This window comes from Coregonus clupeaformis, chromosome 19 (assembly GCF_020615455.1).
Source record: "Coregonus clupeaformis isolate EN_2021a chromosome 19, ASM2061545v1, whole genome shotgun sequence".
NCBI lineage: Eukaryota > Metazoa > Chordata > Actinopteri > Salmoniformes > Salmonidae > Coregonus > Coregonus clupeaformis.
This window is the reverse complement of record NC_059210.1, coordinates 2,185,387-2,208,512: the sequence shown is the minus strand read 5'-3', so window position 1 is coordinate 2,208,512 and position 23,126 is coordinate 2,185,387. Positions and strand designations below refer to the sequence as shown.

Genomic DNA, 23,126 nt, shown 5'->3' with positions numbered 1-23,126 from the left:
TCAGAGTTTAATTAAAAAAGAGAAAAGCTGCGAAATGGAAAGTTGAAAATAAATAGAAGTGCGGGCCAGAACAGTAGTCTAATGTTTGGGAAAGATTTGCTGAAATGTTAAAAGAGGATGATATGTGTTATGATTGTGAGGCGATACACAAATTTGACAGTCGCAAGACGGGGACTTCATGGAATAGTAGCCACTGACTGTAGGTCTATAACCTCTCACATAGCCTTAATATTAACTCCTCCAGAATTAAGCATTTCTTGCAGTAAAATTATACACCAAATGTACATTTTTACTCGGGAGTGGCAAAATATTATTTATTTATTTCAGCATCTTGAGAGAATGAATGTGCGGTTAGGGACCATCTGTAAAGGTGGCGGTGCTATCTTTATCAGCATCATAAAACCTGATAGTATTTCAACCATATAAAAGATGCATCCAAGCCGAACTGAAATCGTATAATTTTTTTTAGGTTGTTTTAAAAGCTTTTAATTTCCTTAGAACCGGTCAAACTGATGTCATTTGTAAATTTTGCATGGAAAACCTTTCCCATTTTTTTTTTTTTGCATTTGCTCCCCGGTCCCTAAACGTTTTTTCTGTGCGGGCCTCAGATTTTCACTTTAGCACTTGTATTATTAGCAATTGTGGGCGGGTGCGGGTGAACGAATAGCTGACCCACGCATCACTAACACACACTCTCACTCTGACCATCTCTCTCTCTCTCTGTAGAACGGTCTGTCTCCTCTCCACATGTCAGCGCAAGGCGACCATGTCGAGTGTGTCAAGCACCTGCTGCAGCACAAGGCGCCTGTTGATGATGTTACACTGGACTACCTGACGGCGCTGCACGTCGCTGCTCACTGCGGTCACTACAGAGTCACCAAGCTGCTGCTGGACAAGAGGGCCAACCCCAACGCTAGAGCACTGGTACTACTCACAATCCTATTACCACTAATACAATGACTTCCAATACGCTACGCCTATACACTATATATACAAAAGTATGTGGACACCCCTTAAACTTAGTGGATTCGGCTATTTCAGCCACACCCATTGCTGACAGGTGTATAAAATCAAGCACACAGCCATGCACTCTCCATAGACAAACAATGGCAGTAGAATGGCCTTACTGAAGAGCTCAGTGACTTTCAACGTGGCATCGTCATAGGATGCCACCTTTCCAACAAGTCAGTTCGTCAAATTTCTGGCCTGCTAGAGCTGCCCCGGTCAACTGTAAGTGCTGTTATTGTGAAGTGGAAACGTCTAGGAGCAACAACGGCTCAGCCGAGAAGTGGTAGGCCACACAAGCTGACAGAACGGGAACAGCGAGTGCTGAATCACTGAATGGCTACAGTTAGGCCCTAAAGCTTAGGCTTAGGCTACGAACAAGTGGCAGATAAAAATTGTCTGTCCTCGGTTGCAACGCTCACTATCGAGTGCCAAACTGCCTCTGGAAGCAACGTCAGCACAAGAACTGTTCGTCAGGAGCTTCATGAAATGGGTTTCCATGGCCGAGCAGCCGCACACAAGCCTAAGATCACCATGCGCAATGCCAAGCAGTGGTGTAAAGCTCGCCGCCGTTGGACTCTGGAGCAGTGGAAACGCGTTTTGGCGGATGCCAGGAGAATGCTACCTGCCCCAATGCATAGTGCCAACTGTAAAGTTTGGTGTAGGAGGAATAATGGTCTGGGGCTGTTTTTCATGGTTCGGGCTAAGCCCCTTAGTTCCAGTGAAGGGAAATCTTAACGCTAAAGCATACAATGACATTCTAGACGATTCTGTGCTTCCAACTTTGTGGCAACAGTTTGGAGAAGGCCCTTTCCTGTTTCAACATGACAATGCTCCCGTGCACAAAGTGAGGTCCATACAGAAATGGTTTGTCCAGATCGGTGTGGAAGAACTTGACTGGCCTGCACAGAGCCCTGACCTCAACCCCATTGAACACCTTTGGGATGAATTGGAACGCCGACTGCGAGCCAGGCCTAATCGCCCAACATCAGTGCCAACCTCACTAATGCTATTGTGACTGAATGGAAGCAAGTCCCCGCAGCAAGCAATGTTCCAACATCTAGTGGAAAGCCTTCCCAGAAGAGTGGAGGCTGTTATAGCAGCAAAGGGGGGACCAACTCCATATATACAATGTTAACCCATGATTTTGGAATTATATGTTCGACGAGCAGGCGTCCACATACTTTTGGTCATGTAGTGTACGTATGGTGGCTATTTTGTCGATTCTATTTCAAAGAGACAGAACTTGGTAAAACACAGTTTTGAGTGAAAATAAGATGGCCTCTCCTATATGTCTCAACATGTCAACAATGTCCCTACATGTATATGCCACCTGTACTGTAGGTGTGTTTCATTCATTCTGTGTCTGGGGTGTGTGTCTGTCAGAATGGCTTCACCCCGCTGCACATCGCCTGTAAGAAGAATAGAGTGAAGGTGATGGAGCTGCTGGTCAAGTATGGAGCTTCTATCCAGGCCATCACAGAGGTAGGACACTAGCCTTCAAAATTTAAACAGTTACATCATAATACACAATTATACGTGTATTATTAGATAATACACAAATTAGCGTCTACAATATACAGTACACAAGAATGCAACCCCACACCTCTTATCACTTCAATATGGTTGACTTAAAGGTAGACTCAGCGAAATGACGTTACCACGAGCAGCACCGGAGATATTGAGATGAGCGAGATGCAAGACTTCGCTCTCACACAGTCACACACAGTATCTGCGCATGTGCACGTGTTCGCTTCATGCTGTTACAGCATGGTAGCCAGGGCACCAAAACAGCGGAGAAGTTGAGCCTTGCGCTTCAACACTCGTAGTTGTTGTGGAAATTGACCCACTATGCTGTTTACTTTCTGCATCTACTTCATATCGCTGAGTCTACCTTTAATATAACAGATGCCATTTATACATAGACTTGGTTACACTAGTTTCATTAGCTATTGTGTTTTGACCAGAACTGGCTTCAAACACATAAACAGTACTGTATGGACACTACCGTTCAAAAGTTCCATTAAAATAACATAATATTGATCAGAAATACAGTGTAGACATTGTTAATGTTGTAAATGGCTATTGTAGCTGGAAACGGCTGATCTTTAATGGAATATCTACATAGGCGTACAGAGGCCCATTATCAGCAACCATCAGTCCTGTGTTCCAATGGCACGTGGTGTTTGCTAATCCAAGTTTATCATTTTAAAAGGCTAATTGATCATTAGAAAACCCTTTTGCAATTATGTTAGCACAGCTGAAAACTGTTGTGCTGATTAAAGAAGCAATATAACTGTCCTTCTTGAGACTAGTTGAGTATCTGGAGCATCAGCAATTGTGGGTTCGATTACAGGGTCAAAATGGCCAGAAACAAATAACTTTCTTCTGAAACTCGTCAGTCTATTCTTGTTCTGAGAAATGAAGGCTATTCCATGCGAGAAATTGCCAAGAAACTGAAACAGAAACAGACGCCTCACAGGTCCTCAACTGGCAGCTTCATTAAATAGTACCCGTAAAACACCAGTCTAAATGTCAACAGTGAAGAGGCGACTCCGGGATGCTGACCTTCTAGGCAGAGTTGCAAAGAAAAAGCCATATCTCAGACTGCCCATCTTAATCGTTTCTTTTTATTGGCCAGTCTGAGATATGGCTTTTTCTTTGCAACTCTGCCTAGAAGGTCAGCATCCCGGAGTCACCTCTTCACTGTTGACGTTGAGACTGGTGTTTTGCGGGTACTATTTAATGAAGCTGCCAGTTGAGGACCTGTGAGGCGTCTGTTTCTCAAACTAAACACTCTAATGTATTTGTCCTCTTGCTCATTTGTGCACCGGGGCCTCCCACTCCTCTTTCTATTCTGGTTAGAGCCAGTTTGCGCTGTTCTATGAAGGGAGTAGTACACAGCGTTGTACGAGATCTTCAGTTTCTTGGCAATTTCTCGCATGGAATAGCCTTCATTTCTCAGAACAAGAATAGACTGATGAGTTTCAGAAGATGTAGATATTCCATAACAAATCAGCCGTTTCCAGCTACAATCGCCATTTACAACATTAACAATGTCTACACTGTATTTCTGATCAATTTGATGTTATTTTAATGGACATAAAAATAGCTTTTCTTTCGAAAACAAGGACATTTCTAAGTGACCCCAAACTGTTGAACGGTAGTGTATGTAAAGATGAAACATTTCTTGATCGAATCTCTCGCCGTCCCCCTCTTCCTTTCTCTCCAGTCTGGTCTGACTCCTATCCACGTAGCAGCCTTCATGGGTCACCTCAACATCGTCCTACTGCTGCTACAGAACGGAGCCTCGCCTGACGTCAGCAACATTGTGAGTGATGGGGGTTAATGTGGTGATGGACAGTGTGTGGACGTGTCTTAGCACGTTGTTTGTTTATGCTGTCGCAGGTGTGTGTGTCTCTACAATGTTCTTGGCGTGTTTGTGTGTGTTTCTGCTGACTCGTATGTGTGTGTTGTGTGTAGCGTGGGGAGACTGCTCTACACATGGCGGCCAGGGCAGGACAGGTGGAGGTGGTGCGCTGTCTGTTGAGGAACGGAGCCATGGTGGACGCCAGAGCCAGGGTAACACATTTAACTACACCACTTACCACTTTATCATCGGTGTTGAACTCTTCAAAGAAACCTACCAAAAAGTACCAATTGCTTCCACAAAACATAATTAAACAGGGCTGTAAAATGAAACATTACAGCCCTTTAACTATGCCCATTAATTTCAAATACCGTAAAAGTAATATCACTCATAACCTCAATCTCTCTATATATGTCTCTAATAAAACTAATATTCTGCCCACTATAACCTCCATGTCTCTACCCCTCCAGGAGGACCAGACTCCCCTCCACATCGCGTCTCGTCTGGGGAAGACTGAGATAGTCCAGCTGCTACTGCAGCATATGGCCCACCCTGACGCCTCCACGACTAACGGATACACACCCTTACACATCTCAGCCAGGGAGGGACAGGTGGACGTGGCTTCAGTGCTGCTGGAGGCAGGCGCCTCACACTCACTGGCTACTAAGGTGGGTGGAGGGCACACACACTCACACACACCTACATTTCACCGCCTACGCTCAAGCACACACACTCACACACACCTACATTTCACCGCCTATGCTCAAGCACACATGCTCACATACACAACTCACACCTGTACATCTTGGTGCTATTTTTGTGGGGATTTTTTTAATGGATGAAATATATCCCCTTCTTTCCTTGTGGATTAGATAGGAAATATATCTTGATTCACTGTATGGCATGTTTCACAGGCGCCCACTATGGGGCCACTGTCAGTATGAACTGCTTTAATCTGGTTGAATCAATTATGGGTTCATGATTCTTTGGAGAACCTCTGGGCTCTTCTCCCAAATTTTACAAGAGGACATTGGTGTTGTCAGTAAAGGATATTCAATGTGAATTGACGCAACAATATATCAGTGCTAATTTATTCATAAGCTCTTGGCTCTGAATAAAAGCAGTTTATGAGGCAGTAAAATCCACCTCTCATGATGGTGGTGCCCTCTTCTCCATGCTGTTAGCATGAAAAAAGGACAGGGAGAGCGGATGCTCGGATGCTCATTGAACAACATCGTCCTAGGCATGCCCCTCTCTGCCTCTGTCCCCAATCACCTATATTTCATCTATTGGATCACATTTGATACATTATCATCTTTATCTCCTGTTTTTCACAAAAGCCTCAAACAAGATCATCATTAGCGCCTCTTATTCTCTTCTTATCTACACATTGTTTCTACTCGGATGTGCATTACATCAGAAATGAACCAGCGTTACACAGACAAAGGATTCCCTCCCTTCATGGGCTGGGTCGTAAACACTGTGGTCATGTGACATGGGAGCAGCACCGTTGTCCTATCAAAACAGCCCTGGCCTCCTGTCAATGTGACAATGGCTAACAAGCACCACCTGGTGGCTCTATTGGGACTAGGTATTACTTGTAAGAGGGAGAGGCAAGTTTTGCTCTGCACGTTGGATTTTGGGTATTAACTACGATTGCATCAGCAATGTGGGTGCACAGAGAATGGTTCTTATTGTGCATCTTATTCAATTGCATTACGTTTGGTTCACATACATCATTAGTTGGACGTTCATTTTAGATCCATTTGGAAAGGATGCTGTTATGAAATGATTGCTTTTTTTATATATTCCATGAGCCTTATGCACATTTATGAAGATAAAGTTAGTGGTTGTTGCGATAATTATTAAGTCGTCATCTGTATGTTGTCTCCATACAGAAAGGATTCACTCCCCTGCATGTGGCGTCCAAGTACGGAAGCCTGGATGTGACCAAACTTCTCCTGCAGAAAAGAGCCCCTCCTGATTCTGCTGGGAAGGTAAGCATCATTACCATAAAACTCAATCCCTAAATGATAATATAGCTCTACATGTGTTATATTTTCACGATTTTCGATTCAGATAATTCACTGACCTTGAAGTACTGTTATGTGATAAAGAATAGTATATATCAAAGCTTTATCTGGCTAAATATTTAAAAAGTCTTCGTATTTCTGTATTGAGGCTATGTTGTCAGCGAGACTACCGGTGAGCATATTTTGATCAAATCAACTTTCAGTTCGATTAACTACTGTTTTTTCCTCTAGCATTAGGAAAGACAGATAACAGATATTATTTTTCTTCTTGTTCTTTTTTAATAAGGACCCACCCGGCGAGCCTCCTGCTGCTTGCTCTTTAATATAAGTCTAATTCTCAATAACACACTGTAATAGTACCCCTATAACACAGCTTATCATATGTGTGTGTGTGTGTGTTGACTAGCTAGCATTAATAGCTGCTTGCTCCGCTAACTAGCCTGATTTAATCCAATACAGAACGGCCTCACGCCCCTCCATGTCGCAGCGCATTACGATAACCAGAAGGTGGCGCTCCTGCTTTTGGACAAAGGGGCCTCCCCCCACGCAACGGCCAAGGTGAGACCTCCCATCACTCAGAGACTCCCCGGTCACTGTCCTCAAAGAGATGGGAGGAAAGACGTCGGTCGACCTTGGGGTGGAGGAAAGACGTCGGTCGACCTTGGGGTGGACGGTCAACGTAGTTTTGAAGCTTTGTGTGTACGTGTGTGTACATATTTTTGGGGTATCTGTATAACTGAGTTGACGTACTCTCTACCTCCCTCCCTACCTCCAGAACGGCTACACCCCCCTCCACATTGCGGCGAAGAAGAACCAGATGGACATAGCGATGGTGCTGCTGCAGTACGGGGCGGAGACCAACATCCTGACCAAGCAGGGCGTCACCCCCCTACACCTGGCCTCACAGGAGGGACACGCTGACATGGCCGCCCTGCTCATGGAGAAGGGGACTCAAGTCAATGTCCCCACCAAGGTAGGCCTACATCCCTCTCGGTTTTAAACTGCTTATGTAACGCGGCCTCGGGCCGAGATTTGGACCCACTCCTCAACGACCCACACGTTAAAACTGAAACGTTCAAATTGTACATCGGCCTTCGTACTCTAGTCACAGACACTTCTCTGAGACGTGACGTCTCACTGCTTCTGAAGGGTTCAAATGAACAGGGCCTCTGATGTTAGTCTTTCATTCCACTCTGTCATGTTCTCTCATTCCTTTAAAGTCTCCCTTTTAAAGTGAATATAGTTCCACTCTCAGTAAGGGCTTAATCCTATCAGGTGTAGTTCGTTTGGCCTGTATTAGATTCATCGATATCTTTGTGACGTTTGCAAAGAAATATGAGTTACACACACAGCTCTCAAGTTAGTATCCAGCCTTCAGTTCTGATGTCAGAGCTGTGGCGTGGCATGTATGAACGTAACAGGAATGAAGTTAAAAGAAGGGGAGAGTGTTGTTTCAAAGCTATTTTAGGAAGAGTGTGAGAGTGCTTGTGCCCCCCACACACACACACTTTGTCTTAGAAATTTAGAGCATGCAAGCAAGGCCACAGGGCTTTATCTCCAGCCAAGCAGAAACCCAGATGTATTCCTCCTTTAAACTTTTTACAAACCATTCATTCTTCATTTAGCTCTATCAGTCAACCCCAGACAGACCTCCAACTGGGCACATACTGGTTGAATCAACGTTGTTTCCACGTCATTTCAATGAAATTATGTTTGGTTGAATCAACGTTGTTTCCACGTCATTTCAATGAAATTATGTTGAACCAACGTGGAATAGACGTTGAATTGTGCCCAGTGGGCTGAGTGGATCGGGATATATCACTGCTTTACCTGACCTAGTCTGCCTTGTCATATACCGATGACAAATGCACACTATCTCAGGGGTGCAAGAACACTGGTAACATCTAGTGTAGTGTATTTGCACTCGGCATGAGAAAAAACCCAAATACCCAATCACATCTTTCCCTCCTGTCAATGCGATATTGCCTGTCTTGGTGGGAAAAGTCGCCTGTCACTCAAAAACTCCTCCCTTTAATATTTTGGGTAAACCACATGACCTGACCAGGAGAAACTACTGTCCATAGGTATACAGTATGCTGATGAATTCATGTAGAGAGGTGGTGAGAAACATATTGTTGTTTGTGTCCCTTCAGAGTGGCCTCACCTCCCTCCATCTGGCTGCCCAGGAGGACAAGGTGGCTGTGGGTGAGATACTGGCTAAACATGGAGCCAACCTGGACCAGCAAACTAAGGTATAGAGTGTATTCATTTCATTTTAGCATTGACTGACCCTTGTACTGGAATACTGATAATATATAGTATGTCTCCATATATTGTACCTCAATATGCCAATGATTATCTGTTTCTCTTTTCATTATGTTAGTAGTAGATGTGTTTCGATACTAACTGTGATTTACCATTATCGTTCCAGTTGGGCTACACTCCTCTGATCGTAGCGTGTCACTATGGCAATGCCAAGATGGTCAACTTCCTCTTACAGAACGGTGCTAGTGTCAACGCCAAAACCAAGGTAATACACCATGCACAAAACTACCGCAGTACACTCTTAGAAAAAGGGTTATTCGACTGTCCCCATAGGAGAACCCTTTATGGTTCCAGGTAGAACCCTTTTCAGTTCCATGTAGAACCCTCAGTTGGAATAACTATTTTAGGTTCTAGATAGCACCTTTTTTTTAAAGGGATACTTCTGGATTTTGGCAATGACACCGTTTATACAGTATACTTCCCCAGTCAGATGAACTTGTGGATACTATTTCTATGTTAACTGCTAGCATGCTAGTAGATACCATAGACTTCCAGTCATTGTTCTAACGCTAGTTAGCATTGGCTCACAAAACTACCACTAACTTCCTTCATACTGGACACAGATACATAAAAATGGTATCCACAAGTTCATCTGACTCTGGGGAAGTAGATAAAGGGAAGTTTCCCTTTAACTGCGTTATGAATGTTCAATAATGAATTATTTTCTTTGACAGAGAAGATAAAATGCTAGCCTAAGGGTTCATACTTGAATTTCTAAAATGTTCAGGCCTTGCCAGACAGTCATTACTCTTGAAAATTACAATGTTTGACTTTCTCTTCTCAGAATGGATATACTCCCCTCCACCAAGCAGCACAGCAAGGAAACACACACATCATCAATCTACTGCTGCAGAATGGAGCTAAGCCAAACAACATCACTGCGGTGAGTGGACTAGCTTCTGAACATACACACACCCGCACACACACACACACACACACACACAGAGACTTATGTCTTTCTCCCATCCTCCAGAATGGTAACACAGCTCTGGCCATCGCCCGGCGACTTGGCTACATCTCGGTGGTGGACACACTCAAGGTTGTCACCGAGGAGATCATTACCTCGACAACCGTGAGTCACACAACTATCACACAACTATCTCACTCCACTATCCCTAAAATAAAGCATTCACACACGGTTTAGCCTCTAAAGTTATAATGATCTTATTCTGTTTATGTTGTCTAGACGGTGACAGAGAAACACAAGTTGAACGTCCCTGAGACCATGACTGAAGTCCTAGATGTCTCTGATGAGGAGGGTGAGTTTGACCCTTGATCCAGTCGGTGGCTACTGTATATGACCACAACCATGTATAAAGACTATCATTCGAAACCTCAGTCCATTTATGTTTGACCTACTAGAACATCAGTTAACCAGACTTCATGTCCAACTTCAAATCCTGGCCCCAGTTTGCTGTAGACAGTGATCGACTAATAGGCTATCTCAGCAAGCCTTCCCCAAATCCTTCCCGATTTCCCCATTGCCCAATACTACACAAAAAAAAGGTGATATCTAGAGCTGTTCCCATATGAGAACCCTTTGAAGAATCCTTTTTGGTTCTAGGTGGAACCCTTTTGGGTTCCATGTAAAACCCTTTCCACAGAGGATTCTACATGGAACCCAAAAGGGTTCTACCTGGAACCAAAAAGGTTTTTTACCTGGAACCAAAAAGGGTTCTCCTTTTTTTCTGAGAGTCTAGTGTGTGTTGTGATAGGCTAGTTTTCTCACTGTACTGTATACTGTATAGGCCTACATACTGTACCCACAGTGCTGAAAGAGAGTGAGGATGATGTTCTGTCCGATGACTCCATGGATTTAGAAGGTACTCCGTGTGAAGGTTGCCGTGGTGATTACTATTGAAGAGTGTGTGACGGTTTGTTGTGGACATGGTAATTCGCATGGTGTGAGATTCCTCTGCGATGGTTGTGTAAAACAACCTGTCATGGATGAGTGGTTGAGAGGACATACTTGAACCTGCACTAACCTCACCTACCGATAGGGTTTGGATTCAAATATAGTGTGGTGAAACCAAGGTTGTGATATGCACATTTAGGCCCACTTCTCTAAATGTGGAATACTGGTTATCATTGCTGAAAGCATCAGTGCTGTCAACAAACCTTTATATTGACACTAGTGGTGGCTGTGTCCTTTTTAATGTCAATGCGACAGTGTTTTTGTTTTGTCACGCTTCTTAAAAATCAGCTAAGGGGAAGGGTGGTTTTTAAAGCGTTTTAATAGCATTTTCAGATCCACCACTTCAAGACATGTTCTGAGGACTTAAGAAATGTTGCCCCTGGACTAGAGTGCCATTAAACTTCTAGCAAAAAGACACCAATTAAAGTGGCAAAAGCTTGTCTGTACAGAACCCTAGAAGACAGTTTCACCCTGAGTGTTGTCAGTTCAAAGCGGATTTCAAATCCCCACTCAGAAATGCTGTGATCTATCTCATATCACATGCCATGGCTGGGAGAGCCTGAATATGTAAGCTACGTTTGAAATGCTGCTAAGGGCTAACTTAACTTAAACCTCCTTGAAAACACATGTCAATGCTTTACTGATTAATTCTGTGTGGTTGATATTTATTAGCATTAGTGTGAATACTTTTTAAAGGCAGTTAGTTCCACTCTTCCAGGCTCTCTGTCATGGCTCATAGAGTTTGTGCGTTTATGGCCAATCTGGGTTTATGTGAACAGTCACCTCATTGACGTGGCAACGCATTACGGATATGGAAGATTTTTATTTTTCCTGGCTCTTCCGGTTGCGCAGTGAATTCACTTTACTTCTCGAAGGAAACTTGGATTATATGAGTGGAGTGGTTGGCAGTTATTTTGGTGGAAAAAAGGACACACCTCGTTAATAGTTGTGTTTTGGAAGCTGTCAGAAGAGGATCGGGTTTGGTTTGCAGACTATGTGGCTGTTCTAACCGACATTTCTTGGTATTGGATGTGTTGTAAATAACATTGCTTTGTGAGTACTTCTTCACAACACTCATCTTCTAGCTTACTTATTACTCTTACAGTTGTGGTGCTACTGTGCATATTACTAATCATAGTGATCATGCGATTATATTGTACCTCCTTTCCTTTGTAATTCTTCATTCTCCAGGCAGTGGTTATGCTATTGACACAGGAGCATCTCTATCAGGCTACAGTATGTTTTTCACTTGTTCTGCCAGCCCATCCTACAGTATGCTACCAGCTCCCCTTATGCACTTTTCACACAATGGTGCCAACCTGGACTGTACTGTACTGGTTGAGATATTTTTCTTTCACACTGCCCATTCCAGTTCGGTTCCGCTAATTTTGGTGGGGGTGGTGGATGCGTAACCAGGCCAGCACAGTACAGCTCGACTCAATTTGGTTCAGCGCTGTAGTGGGAAAAGGGTATTAGTGACTCTGCCCCCTGCTGTCCAGTAGTGGTAACAGCAGCAGTAGAGCTTTTTGACGTTGGTCACAAGGCAGTGATGAGCTGTGTCTCCCAGCTCATCTGTAATGCTTCAGTAACTGTAAGCGCTTAGATCTGATGACAAAAAGGAAAGATGGCGTCTGCATGTGTGTGTGACTGTGCGTATGTGTGTCACTAAGCCTCACGTTGACACACACACCCTAGGTAAGGGCTGGCCCCTGCGTGTATGTATGTGTGCTAACCGTAGTCACTCCTTCTGAGTGTGCATCACATCACAATGTCCTCCTCCCCCGTAAAGTCCCGTATTCTCTTCCACGTATCTCACCCGCCTCCCTCTCTCCTCCAGGTGATGACACGATGACAGGGGACGGAGGGGAGTACTTGAGGGCAGAGGACCTGAGGGAACTGGGAGATGACTCCCTGCCTGGACAGTACCTGGATGGGATGAACTACCTGCGCTTTAGTCTGGAGGGGGGACACTCTGACAGGTAGAGTATACACACCTGATGAAGGGAGAAGGGTGTGTGCCTGTGTGTGTGTGTGTGTGTGTGTGTGTGTGTGTGTGTGTGTGTGTGTGTGTGTGTGTGTGTGTAGTGTGTGTGTGTGTGCCTGTGCGTGTATGAGAGAGAGAGTGTATGATCTAATTTGTGGTGAATGCACTAATGTTTGTGAAGTTTCTGATGAATTTCAACACATTTTTCTTCCTCCTTACCATGCTTACCTAGTCGAATACAAAGGTATGTGATATACATGCTATTGTCTCTCTATGATTGAGTTAGTCCACATCCATTGCAGAACTACTGTAGTAGTTTTGAAGCAGTTTCTTGTAGTACTACTCTGTCTATCGCCTTCCATTTGTCCTTGATTTTACAGTAGTTTACTTGTGCCATGTCTCATGGATAGATTTGTGCCATATTGGGTGGTGAACACTGTTTTAGCTGTGTGTGATGTTTCCATGGCTACCTACGTCACCTTTTCCTCCTCTCCTCAGTTCGGACAGGTCCTACACTCCCAGTTACCATGGTTACTACTCTCCCAAACATGAAAGCATGATGGAGGAGATGCTCACCAGCCAGAACGTAAGTAAAGAGTTAAACCTCTCACATCCACTACTGTAAAGGGATGAACCAGGCCTTGAGTCTTAATCATCTATTGCACCAAAACATATTGTGCATGCTATGCATTGCTCAAAGCAGCTGCTCTGCTCAATACAGAAAATATATTACTTTGATTCATAGGGTCATAATGTTTTGACATTTAATCATTCCTGTTTTGGAATGTAGAGATCGCTCTTAGAAATGTACTGTATTTGACTGTAGATCATACAAAGTGTAAGTTAGAGTTTAGATGCTCAAGTCTTTACTATGACCGTTACTGTCTATCTAGGGACGGGTACTGTAAAGTACTGCAAACTAACGTGTTATGGTGCAATGCATCTTACTGTTGTAAATTGCAATGTGTCAATGTTATTGCATCTGTCCCTACTCAAATAAAAAATTTATAAATAAAAAGTTAAGGTGCAGTGTTTGTGTGTGTAACTGACGGTTGGCTGTGGCATGTCCTTAACAAGTAGCTCTTTGTTGGTTGCCAGGTGTCGTCTCTTGCCAGGGAAAATGAAAAGGATTTGTATCGTCTGAGTTGGGGCACAGAAAATCTGGACAATGTGGCACTGTCCTCCAGCCCCATCCACTCTGGGTAGGTACAGCGGGCACTGCGAGCACACAGAAGGGTTGAGCTTTAACTATCAAAACATTCAAAAACCTCATTTGGTACAAAATCTGCTCTAACCCATTCTGAATACATGTTTCCCTTGAGCCTAATGCATTCAGCCCTGTTCAACAGGCACTAGTGCAATGGCGGGTCCAGGCACCTCATGTGGAGATTTATTATTATTTATTTTTTTGTTATGAGAACAGAATCACAATCTTTTGTAATCCTACTTTAAAGGCCATCTGTTAAGCGGCTTTGGGTGATAACCATATGAAGAGCAGTAATGGACAATGTTAGGACTCATTATAGACATATTAGTCTAATGCATTGTTATACGAAGATACCCTGTCATCCTCTAGCTAACTATCTCTGCCATGCTAATTGGCAACAATGACGGAAGATAATCCCTCTTAGTTATAATGACACAAGTCCTGAATCAGTCATTTAAGGCCGCTGAGAGTGTCTCTAAGTACTGCTTTAGGACAAGCAATACGACAAACAATTTGGAACACAGGGATGGGGAGTATAGTTTATATTCTTCTCTTTCAGCCCTAGAGACCCTTTCTTTATTTCCCTATCTATCTTTATATCTCCAGTGCCTTCGGAAAGTATTCAGACCCCTTGACTTTTTCCACATTTTGTTACGTTACAGGCTAATTCTAAAATGGATGAAATAAAACATGTTCCTCATCAATCTACACACGATACCCCATAATGGCAAAGCGAAAACGGGTTTTTAGAAATTTTTGCAAATGTATAAAAGATAAAAAACTGAAATACTTTATTTATATAAGTATTCAGACCCTTTTGCTATGAGACTCAAAATTTAGTTCAGGTGCATCCTGTTTCCATTGATCATCCTTGAGATGTTTCTACAACTTGATTGGAGTCCACCTATGATAAATTCTATTGATTGGACATTATTTGGAAAGGCACACACCTGTCTATATAGGGTCCCACAGTTGACAGTGCATGTCAGAGCAGAAACCAAGCCATGAGGTCGAAGGCAATGTCCGTAGAGCTCCAAAACAGGATTGTGTAGAGGCAGAGATCTGGGGAAGGGTACCAAAAAATGTCTGCAGCATTGAAGGTCCCCAAGAACACAGTGGCCTCCATCCTTTTAAATAGAAGAAGTTTGGAACCACCAAGACTCTTGCTAGAGCTGGTCACCTGGGAGAAGGGCCTTGGTCAGGGAAGTGACCAAATACCCGATGGTCACTCTGACGGAGCTCCAGAGTTCCTCTGTGGAGATGGGAGAACCTTCCAGAAGGACAACCATCTCTGCAGCACTCCACCAATCAGGCCTTTATGTAGAGTGGCCAGACAGAAGCCACTCCTCAGTAAAAGGCACATGACAGCCCGCGTGGAGTTTGCCAAAAGGCACCTAAAGGACTCTCAGACCATGAGAAACAAGATTATCTGGTCTGATGTAACCAATACTCGTTGGCCTGAATGCCAAGCATCACGTCTGGAGGAATCCTGACACCATCCCTACGGTGAAGCATGGTGTTGGCAGCATCATGCTGTGGGGATGTTTTTCAGCGGCAGGGGCTGGGATACTAGTCAGGATCGAGGAAAAGATGAACGGAGCAAAGTACAGAGAGATCCTTGATAAAAACCTGCTCCAGCGCGCTCAGGACCTCAGACTGAGGCGAAGATTCACCTTCCAACAGGACAATTACCCTAAGCACACAGCCAAGACAACGCAGGAGTGGCTTCGGGACAAGTCTCTGAATGTCCTTGAGTGGCTCAGCAAGAGCCTGGACTTGAACCCGATCGAACATCTCTGGAGAGACCTGAAAATAGCTGTGCAGCGACGCTCCCCATCCAACCTGACAGAGCTTGAGAGGATCTGCAGAGAAGAATGGGAGAAACTCCCCAAATACAGGTGTGCCAAGCTTGTAGCGTCATACCCAAGAAGACTCAAGGCTGTAATCGCTGCCAAAGGTGCTTCAACAAAGTACTGAGTAAAGGATCTGAATACTTATGTAAATGTGATATTTCCATGTTTTTTTTAAAAATAAATTTGTCATTATGGGATATTGTGTGTAGATTGATGAGGGGAAAAAACTATTTAAATATTTTTAGAATAAGGCTGTAACGTAACAAAATGTGAAAAAGTCAAGGGGTCTGAATACTTTCAGAATGCACTGTTTGATGAATGCGCTGTATCTTTCTTTCTTTCTATCTCACTCTCTCTCTCTCTCTCATGGGGTCTCTGTTCTGTTTTCAGCCGTTCCTCTCCGTGCCATGATCATGGCGACAGCAGGTGATCTACTGCACCTTGGTTTCCTCCTCTTCATCCTCGTCTTCACACTCCTCCTTTCTTTCACAGTGTGCTCTCCTTCTAGAGAGATGTGTGTGTTTGTTTGTGTTGTTGTTTCACAAATGCCTGTCTTGCGAGTGCAGCACTACTAACAGATGTTGCCCATGTTCCACTATTCCCCTGTTTTAGCTTTTGATCACATGGACATTTGTCAACTTTTATATTCATTTTTACACAGGCCTCTTTATAGGGGACTAATTCCACTTTTTTTAGATGGAAGATATCATTTGCTCCTAGTGCTGCATCAAAGAGTCACACACATTGCCTCATCATCATTGGTAGCCATTGTGTCCATCTTGGTTGAATCCTGTTGACTCATGGTGGCCATTTTGTTTGTTGTTTAACTGTGTTTGGTCGATTCACAGCTGCAAGGTCTAGGGCTCTATTCAATCAGATATGCTTTAGCCGACATCCGTATAGCGGTTGTTTTGACGGTGTCAGAGCTTGAGGTGGAACTGTGTTAGAGCTGTTAAATCCACAAGCGGCTCCTGGCATTATAGCCTACCTAAAGTGGACATCGCCATTGGCTGCACAGAGTCGCATTGAGAAAGGTCCCATTCAGCCTTGTTAACAAATTCGAACACTGGAATGTGAGATGTAATCTTCACCTCGATTAGGCTGATAGAAATCCTCATTATTTAGTTGAATGATTTTCAATTTGAGCGTCATTATTTATTTATAGCCTATACTTTCTCGTTCTGGACTTCTAACACAAGTGGGATGGGCGTGGCTTCGTGACAAAACATCAGCTATGCGGGTATCGACTATCGCCGGTTAACGCTTGATCTGATTGAATCTAGGCCCTTGTGTTTGTGTGTTTGATATAACCAGTCTCCATGTTTGACTCTGTGCCGTATTGTTCAGTCTGCGTGTTGGAGTGTTATTTTAATGGTTTGTTTGCTTTACCATAACATACTGGTGTCACAGGTGAAGCACGTTAGCAGCTCTCTGACATTAGCCGTAACAGTATGTGGCGTCACACCCATTCCCCTCTCACTCACAGTCTGGTGTTTGTGCATGTAGGTGTGCAGTGAAACTGTAATTGTTATGTTTGTGTGTTTTAACATGGATTCATATTTGTCTGTATATTTTCAAATAAAAAAAAATCTTATTTTGCTGAAAGTTATGTAAGCTGTCTGTGTAAAGGAAAGTACAAAGATATACTGTATTTGTCGCAATGCTTAAAAATATATTTATCTTCAGTTTGTAAACATCACATCTGCCCCCGTCCGTTCCCTTCCCAGCTTCCTGGTTAGCTTCATGGTGGACGCCAGGGGCGGAGCCATGCGGGGTTGCCGCCACAACGGCCTGCGCATCATCATCCCGCCGCGGAAGTGCAGCGCGCCCACGCGGGTGACCTGCCGGCTGGTGAAGAGGCACCGCCTGGCCACCATGCCCCCCATGGTGGAGGGAGAGGGCCTGGCCAGCAGGCTTATCGAGGTGGGGCCCGTCGGAGCCCAGTTCCTCGGGTAAGAAAATATGGGATGGAGGGAGGGGGTAAGAGTGTGAAAGAGAGAGGAAGGAGTATAGAGGGGCATGATGTCAGAGAGGGAGAATGAAAGGGAGCGATGTGATGTCAGAGATTATGATCTATGTTGTGAGATTCCAAGACAAGAGTGTGTGAGGTGAGAATGCTACGAGAGAAAAGGAAGAGAGACGGTGTGTGTTCGTCAAAGGACACTGTAGGCCTAATGTATGAATGAAAACCTGAGAATGTTGCTGCCCCTCTTCCTTTTGTCAGATTAATTTCACCCTGCCTCTGCCTTACTAAAACGGTCTATGCTCTTTGCTTCTTCCCAGTGCCAGGGGCCTTGCTTGTTTTCTTTTTAAACAGCCAGGCCGCATTCTAGCTCTAACTCAACCCTTTTTTGGAAACTAACTGTTTCTATAAGACACATGGAAACAAAAAACTCCACAAGGAAACAGAAAACTGCAAAATAATATTGCTCCATGATTGATTTGATATGTAGGTTACCACTAAGAGAGGCTGTCTACCAATAATATATCACTGCCCCCTGGTGGTGAAGTTCATAATAACTTCCACTTTGAAAGCTCTGTGTATTTAAAGCCCTATGTATTTACCATGATGTCTTGATGACGGCCTCTACTCCACTCAGCCAAAAGGCTTTCACAAAGTCCAACTAGTCACCCGTTATTCTGACTACTTCCGCTCTCTCTCCCCCACTGCTGCTAACGGACGGTTGGTCTCACAGTAAACTGCACCTTCCCACTGCCCCGCCCCCTCTTAACGAGGGTGAGAGCCTCGTTAGCCGCATCCTGCAGCTCGGGCCACCCGGGACAAAATTCCTCGGGTAGGGGAAACAAAACATATGAAACAATCCATGGATGCTACTGGTTCCGTTTTATAAACTCCTCCTTTTATATTTCGACTCTCTGTGATATGTTGTGTCTGTGACCTCACCTGTATGCTATGTGTGCTAGTGTCGTGCTGGGCCCGGTTTCCCAAAAGTTCATTGTTAGAACCTTCGTAGGAGCATCGTTAAATCTCCAAGCTGTTTCCCAAAACCATCGTTATTAACGTTTGCACTTGAAAACGCTTGTAATCTAACGCCTGCCTCAGACCACTCTTAGAACAGCTAAGTGCGTCTTTAGAATCACATGGTTTATCCGTCTCTCTGACCGCTTCAAAAAAGAAGTTGACTACAAATACAAAGTTGCCAATGTTTTTGCAATTGATACAAACAAGTGACGTATAAAAAGATGCCTCAAATGAAAACCGAGACGACTCCATTAAAATATAAACCGTAGGGTATAGGCCTATTTCAATCATATTAAAATATGTTTTAATGTTCAATCAATTGAGTTCTATTTTGATGCTTGTAAGCTGCTGTCTGTAATTTGTCTCAATGTATTTCATGATGTGTAGTCTAACATGTGCACAATAGTGTACCAAATCGGTGATTTTGTGCATATTTATTGGGTAAAGCGTTTGAGTAAGCCGCCTCAATATTTGCAGCCGTAGGTGGGAATATCTCTCTAGTAGCTGATCCGTCATCAGTTTTGTGAAATAATTATAATATTAAGGTAAGATTTAAATGGAGAAAGCTGATCTGAGAGCAGCGCTCCCTTTCTTTCGATCGTATCAGTATCGACACATGCTCCAACGACGCACTTAGCGACTGTTCTCTCTGAGTGGTGTTTTGGGAAACGGATGTTACATCTTCGGCCGTTGTAGGAAAGATGCATTGTTAAAGCACTTGTAAGCTTAAGTTCCATCGCTATCGGGAAACCGGGCCCTGGTGACTTGCCCAACTTGCGATCTCTGTCGTAGCATCCCAGACACTACACACATTGTATGTTTGTTTTGTTCCCAGTTACCTTTCGGCTCCTTACCTTGTGGTTGGCTTTCTATGTTTAGTGCTGTCTGTCTGCCTGTTCAACCTCATGGTTTTATTGGTTCATTTGGTATCTTGCTGGATGTTTAGCATGACTGTCCCATAGGCATTTGTAGTTGACACACTGTACTGTGCTCATCAGGTGAGTTGTTAGAAATGTGGTTGCTTACACACACTCTTTACACACACACACGCATATACACACACCGTGACCCTCCCATACACACATAACCCCCCATCTCCACCCACACACACACACTCACCGTGCTCCCTGTCCCTGGTTGCAGGCCTGTAGTCGTGGAGATCCCTCACTTCGCTGCCCTGAGGGGGAAGGAGAGGGAGCTGGTGATCATGAGGAGTGAGACAGGAGAGAGCTGGAAGGAGCACCACTGTGAACACACCGAGGAGGAGCTCAACCAGATCCTCAACGGCATGGATGAAGGTGAGTGTGATGTCATCAACGCGAGACAACACTTAGTGATCGTCATCATTAGAGGCCATTGCCAAGAGGCCCTGTTCAAATACTTTGGAGAAGCATTCCCTCCTGCCTCCCTTTCTTGGAGTATTCACTGATCTAAAATGGCTGGATAGGTCAAAGCGAGGATTTCACTAAATAGCTTACTCCAACCCAGTCATGTGAGCAGTGATTACTCCAAGGAGGGAGAAAGGAAGAACTCATTGTCAAAGATATTTCAACAGAGCCATAATCTGAATCAATGTCAAATGAACCACCATTCCTTCTGTCCTCCTCTCCAGAACTGGACCCTCCAGAGGAACTGGAGAAGAAGCGTATTTGCCGCATCATCACCAGGGACTTCCCACAGTACTTTGCGGTGGTGTCCCGGGTCAAACAGGACAGTAACCTGATCGGTCCAGAGGGGGGCATCCTCAGCAGCACGGTGGTGTCTACGGTCCAGGCGGTCTTCCCAGAGGGAGCACTCACCAAGAGGATCAAAGTGGGACTACAGGTCATTTAGTTCAAATACTCTCTTCATAAAGCGATAACAACATATCATTTGAGTGTCTGTAAAATGTTCTAGACTTATTTTCCCAAGTAATGGGGAGCTATGGCATGAGCGGCTGTCAGGAGAAGTTATTATCAAAAAGAATGACACGTTGCTTTATTCTGAGGCAGAGCTTAAATGGAGCAAAAGTTAAATACGTTGAGTATTTTATGATTACTACACTGTCATCATGTTTTATCAACATTATAATCCATGTTTTAACGCCAAAGCCGATCCAAGGGATCTCTAATGTCAATCTTCTTCTAAAACCATTACCTGTCATCTCCAGGCTCAGCCAATGAACGTGGACGTGGTGAAGAAGCTCCTGGGGAACAAGGCAACGTTCAGCCCCATCGTGACCCTGGAGCCCCGGAGGAGGAAGTTCCATAAACCAATAACCATGACCATCCCCATTCCCAAGAGTAACACTGACCCTGTGGTCAACGGCTTCGGAGGGGACCAGCCCACCCTGCGCCTGCTCTGTAGTATCACAGGTTAAAGAGAGGGCGGATTGAACGCACACATATACACAGATATATACATACATACTGTACACTCACACTGACACACTCACACACACACTGCAGGGGGACACACAAACTATGATGTCTGTAGCTAACCTTCTAATATTTTTCAATTATATTCTTCTTCAAAGGTGGAACGACGCCAGCCCAATGGGAGGACATTACAGGAACCACGCCCCTAACGTTCATCAACGACTGTGTCTCCTTCACGACCAACGTGTCGGCCAGGTTCTGGCTGATAGACTGTCGGCAGGTGCAGGAGTCAGTCAACTTCTCCACTTCGGTCTACAGGGAGATCATCTGTGTTCCCTACATGGCCAAGTTCGTCATCTTCGCCAAGACCCACGACCACATTGAAGCGCGGCTCCGCTGCTTCTGTATGACTGACGACAAGATGGACAAGACCCTCGAGCAGCAGGAGAACTTCACAGAGGTGGCCAGGAGCAGAGACGTAGAGGTGGGTGTCATAGTAGAGGTGTGGTCGAGGGCTGGGAGGGATGTACCTTTAAACTCTTATCTTTCTGTGGTGTTCCCTTTTGAAAATAATGTATTCTCCTGTGAAAGGTGTAGTAAACTGCCAGTAAAGTGGGAAGGTTTAGTAAATCAGACCGTAGATGACTAACAGGGAAGGGTTTGGTATGTTTCTATGTGTCTGATGTGTGCTTCTCTTCAGGTCCTGGAGGGCAAACCCATCTATGCAGACTGCTTTGGCAACCTGGTCCCTCTCACTAAGAGTGGCCAGCACCACCTCTTCAGCTTCTTTGCCTTCAAAGAGAACAGGCTGGCACTCTTCATCAAGGTGAGTATTACTGGGCCATCCTTCATACACTCTTCCATATCATTTACTTTATTACAAACTAGTCATGTATCGTAAACTGTATGTTAATAGGTCGGTTGCTGACGATAATGATGTTGATGATTCCACAGATCCGAGACAACACCCAGGATCCGTGTGGCCGTTTGTCCTTTATGAAAGAACCCAGGTCTTATAGAAGTCTGGCCCACAACGCCATATGCAACCTGAACATCACACTACCATCCTACTCAAAGGTAAGAACACCGTAACATGACCTCCACCTGAACATACAGCCTAGGATACACCTAGGACAAACAGATCACCGACCCTTTCGAATCCCACCGTACCTTCTCCGCTATGCAATCCGGTTTCCGAGCTGGTCATGGGTGCACCTCAGCCACGCTCAAGGTCCTAAACGATATTATAACCGCGATCGAGAATAGACAGTACTGTGCAGCCGTCTTCATCGACCTGGCCAAGGCTTCCGACTCTGTCAACCACTGCATTCTTATTGGCAGACTAAATAGCCTTGGTTTCTCAAATGACTGCCTCGCCTGGTTCACCAACTACTTCTCAGATAGAGTTCAATGTGTCAAATCGGAGGGCCTGTTGTCTGAACCTATGGCAGTCTCTATGGGGGTGCCACAGGGTTCAATTCTTGGGCCGACTCTTTTCTCCGTGTATATCAATGATGTCGCTCTTGCTGCTGGTGACTCTCAGATCCAGCTCTACGCAGACGACACCATTTTGTATACATCTGGCCCTTCATTGGACACTGTGTTAACAAACCTCCAAACGAGCTTCAATGCCATACAACACTCCTTCAGTAGCCTCCAACTGCTCTTAAACACTAGTAAAAGTAAATGCTAAATGCATGCTCTTCAATCGAATGCTGCTGGCACCCGCCCACCCGACTAGAATCACTACTCTCGACGGGTCTGACCTAGAGTATGTGGACAACTACAAATACCTAGGTGTCTGGTTAGACTGTAAACTCTCCTTCCAGACTCACATTAAGAATCTCCAATCCAAAGTTAAATCTAGAATCGGCTTCCTATTTCGCAACAAAGCCTCCTTCACTCATGCTGCCAAACATGCCCTCGTAAAACTGACTATCCTACCGATCCTTGACTTCGGCGATGTCATTTACAAAATAGCCTCCAACACTCTACTTAGCAAATTGGATGTAGTCTATCACAGTGCCATCCGTTTTGTCACCAAAGCCCCATATACTACCCACCACTGTGACCTGTACGCTCTTGTTGGCTGGT

At 44.5% G+C, this 23,126-nt stretch overlaps 1 protein-coding gene across 5 annotated transcripts in view; it reads left to right on the top strand.

Moving 5' to 3' along the window:
• The window catches only part of LOC121554286 (ankyrin-2-like), a 130,990-nt gene that overhangs the window by 71,486 nt on the left and 36,378 nt on the right, over positions 1-23,126 (top strand). For 3 of the 5 annotated variants that reach the window (XM_045227066.1, XM_041867780.2, XM_045227065.1), the window contains 26 exons: positions 727-924; positions 2,392-2,490; positions 4,238-4,336; positions 4,489-4,587; positions 4,846-5,043; positions 6,274-6,372; positions 6,868-6,966; positions 7,184-7,381; positions 8,562-8,660; positions 8,840-8,938; positions 9,518-9,616; positions 9,707-9,805; positions 9,920-9,992; positions 12,486-12,627; positions 12,865-12,876; positions 13,131-13,218; positions 13,731-13,834; positions 16,083-16,118; positions 17,420-17,644; positions 18,389-18,487; positions 19,819-19,973; positions 20,288-20,499; positions 20,825-21,029; positions 21,191-21,516; positions 21,733-21,858; positions 21,987-22,109. In XM_045227066.1, the coding sequence (XP_045083001.1) occupies positions 727-924; positions 2,392-2,490; positions 4,238-4,336; positions 4,489-4,587; positions 4,846-5,043; positions 6,274-6,372; positions 6,868-6,966; positions 7,184-7,381; positions 8,562-8,660; positions 8,840-8,938; positions 9,518-9,616; positions 9,707-9,805; positions 9,920-9,992; positions 12,486-12,627; positions 12,865-12,876; positions 13,131-13,218; positions 13,731-13,834; positions 16,083-16,118; positions 17,420-17,644; positions 18,389-18,487; positions 19,819-19,973; positions 20,288-20,499; positions 20,825-21,029; positions 21,191-21,516; positions 21,733-21,858; positions 21,987-22,109 (3,411 nt within the window). Of the gene's footprint in view, positions 1-726; positions 925-2,391; positions 2,491-4,237; positions 4,337-4,488; positions 4,588-4,845; positions 5,044-6,273; positions 6,373-6,867; positions 6,967-7,183; positions 7,382-8,561; positions 8,661-8,839; positions 8,939-9,517; positions 9,617-9,706; positions 9,806-9,919; positions 9,993-10,481; positions 10,557-12,485; positions 12,628-12,864; positions 12,877-13,130; positions 13,219-13,730; positions 13,835-16,082; positions 16,119-17,419; positions 17,645-18,388; positions 18,488-19,818; positions 19,974-20,287; positions 20,500-20,824; positions 21,030-21,190; positions 21,517-21,732; positions 21,859-21,986; positions 22,110-23,126 lie in introns of all 5 variants that reach the window. The other 2 variants (XM_045227064.1, XM_045227067.1) reach the window with 2 other exon arrangements.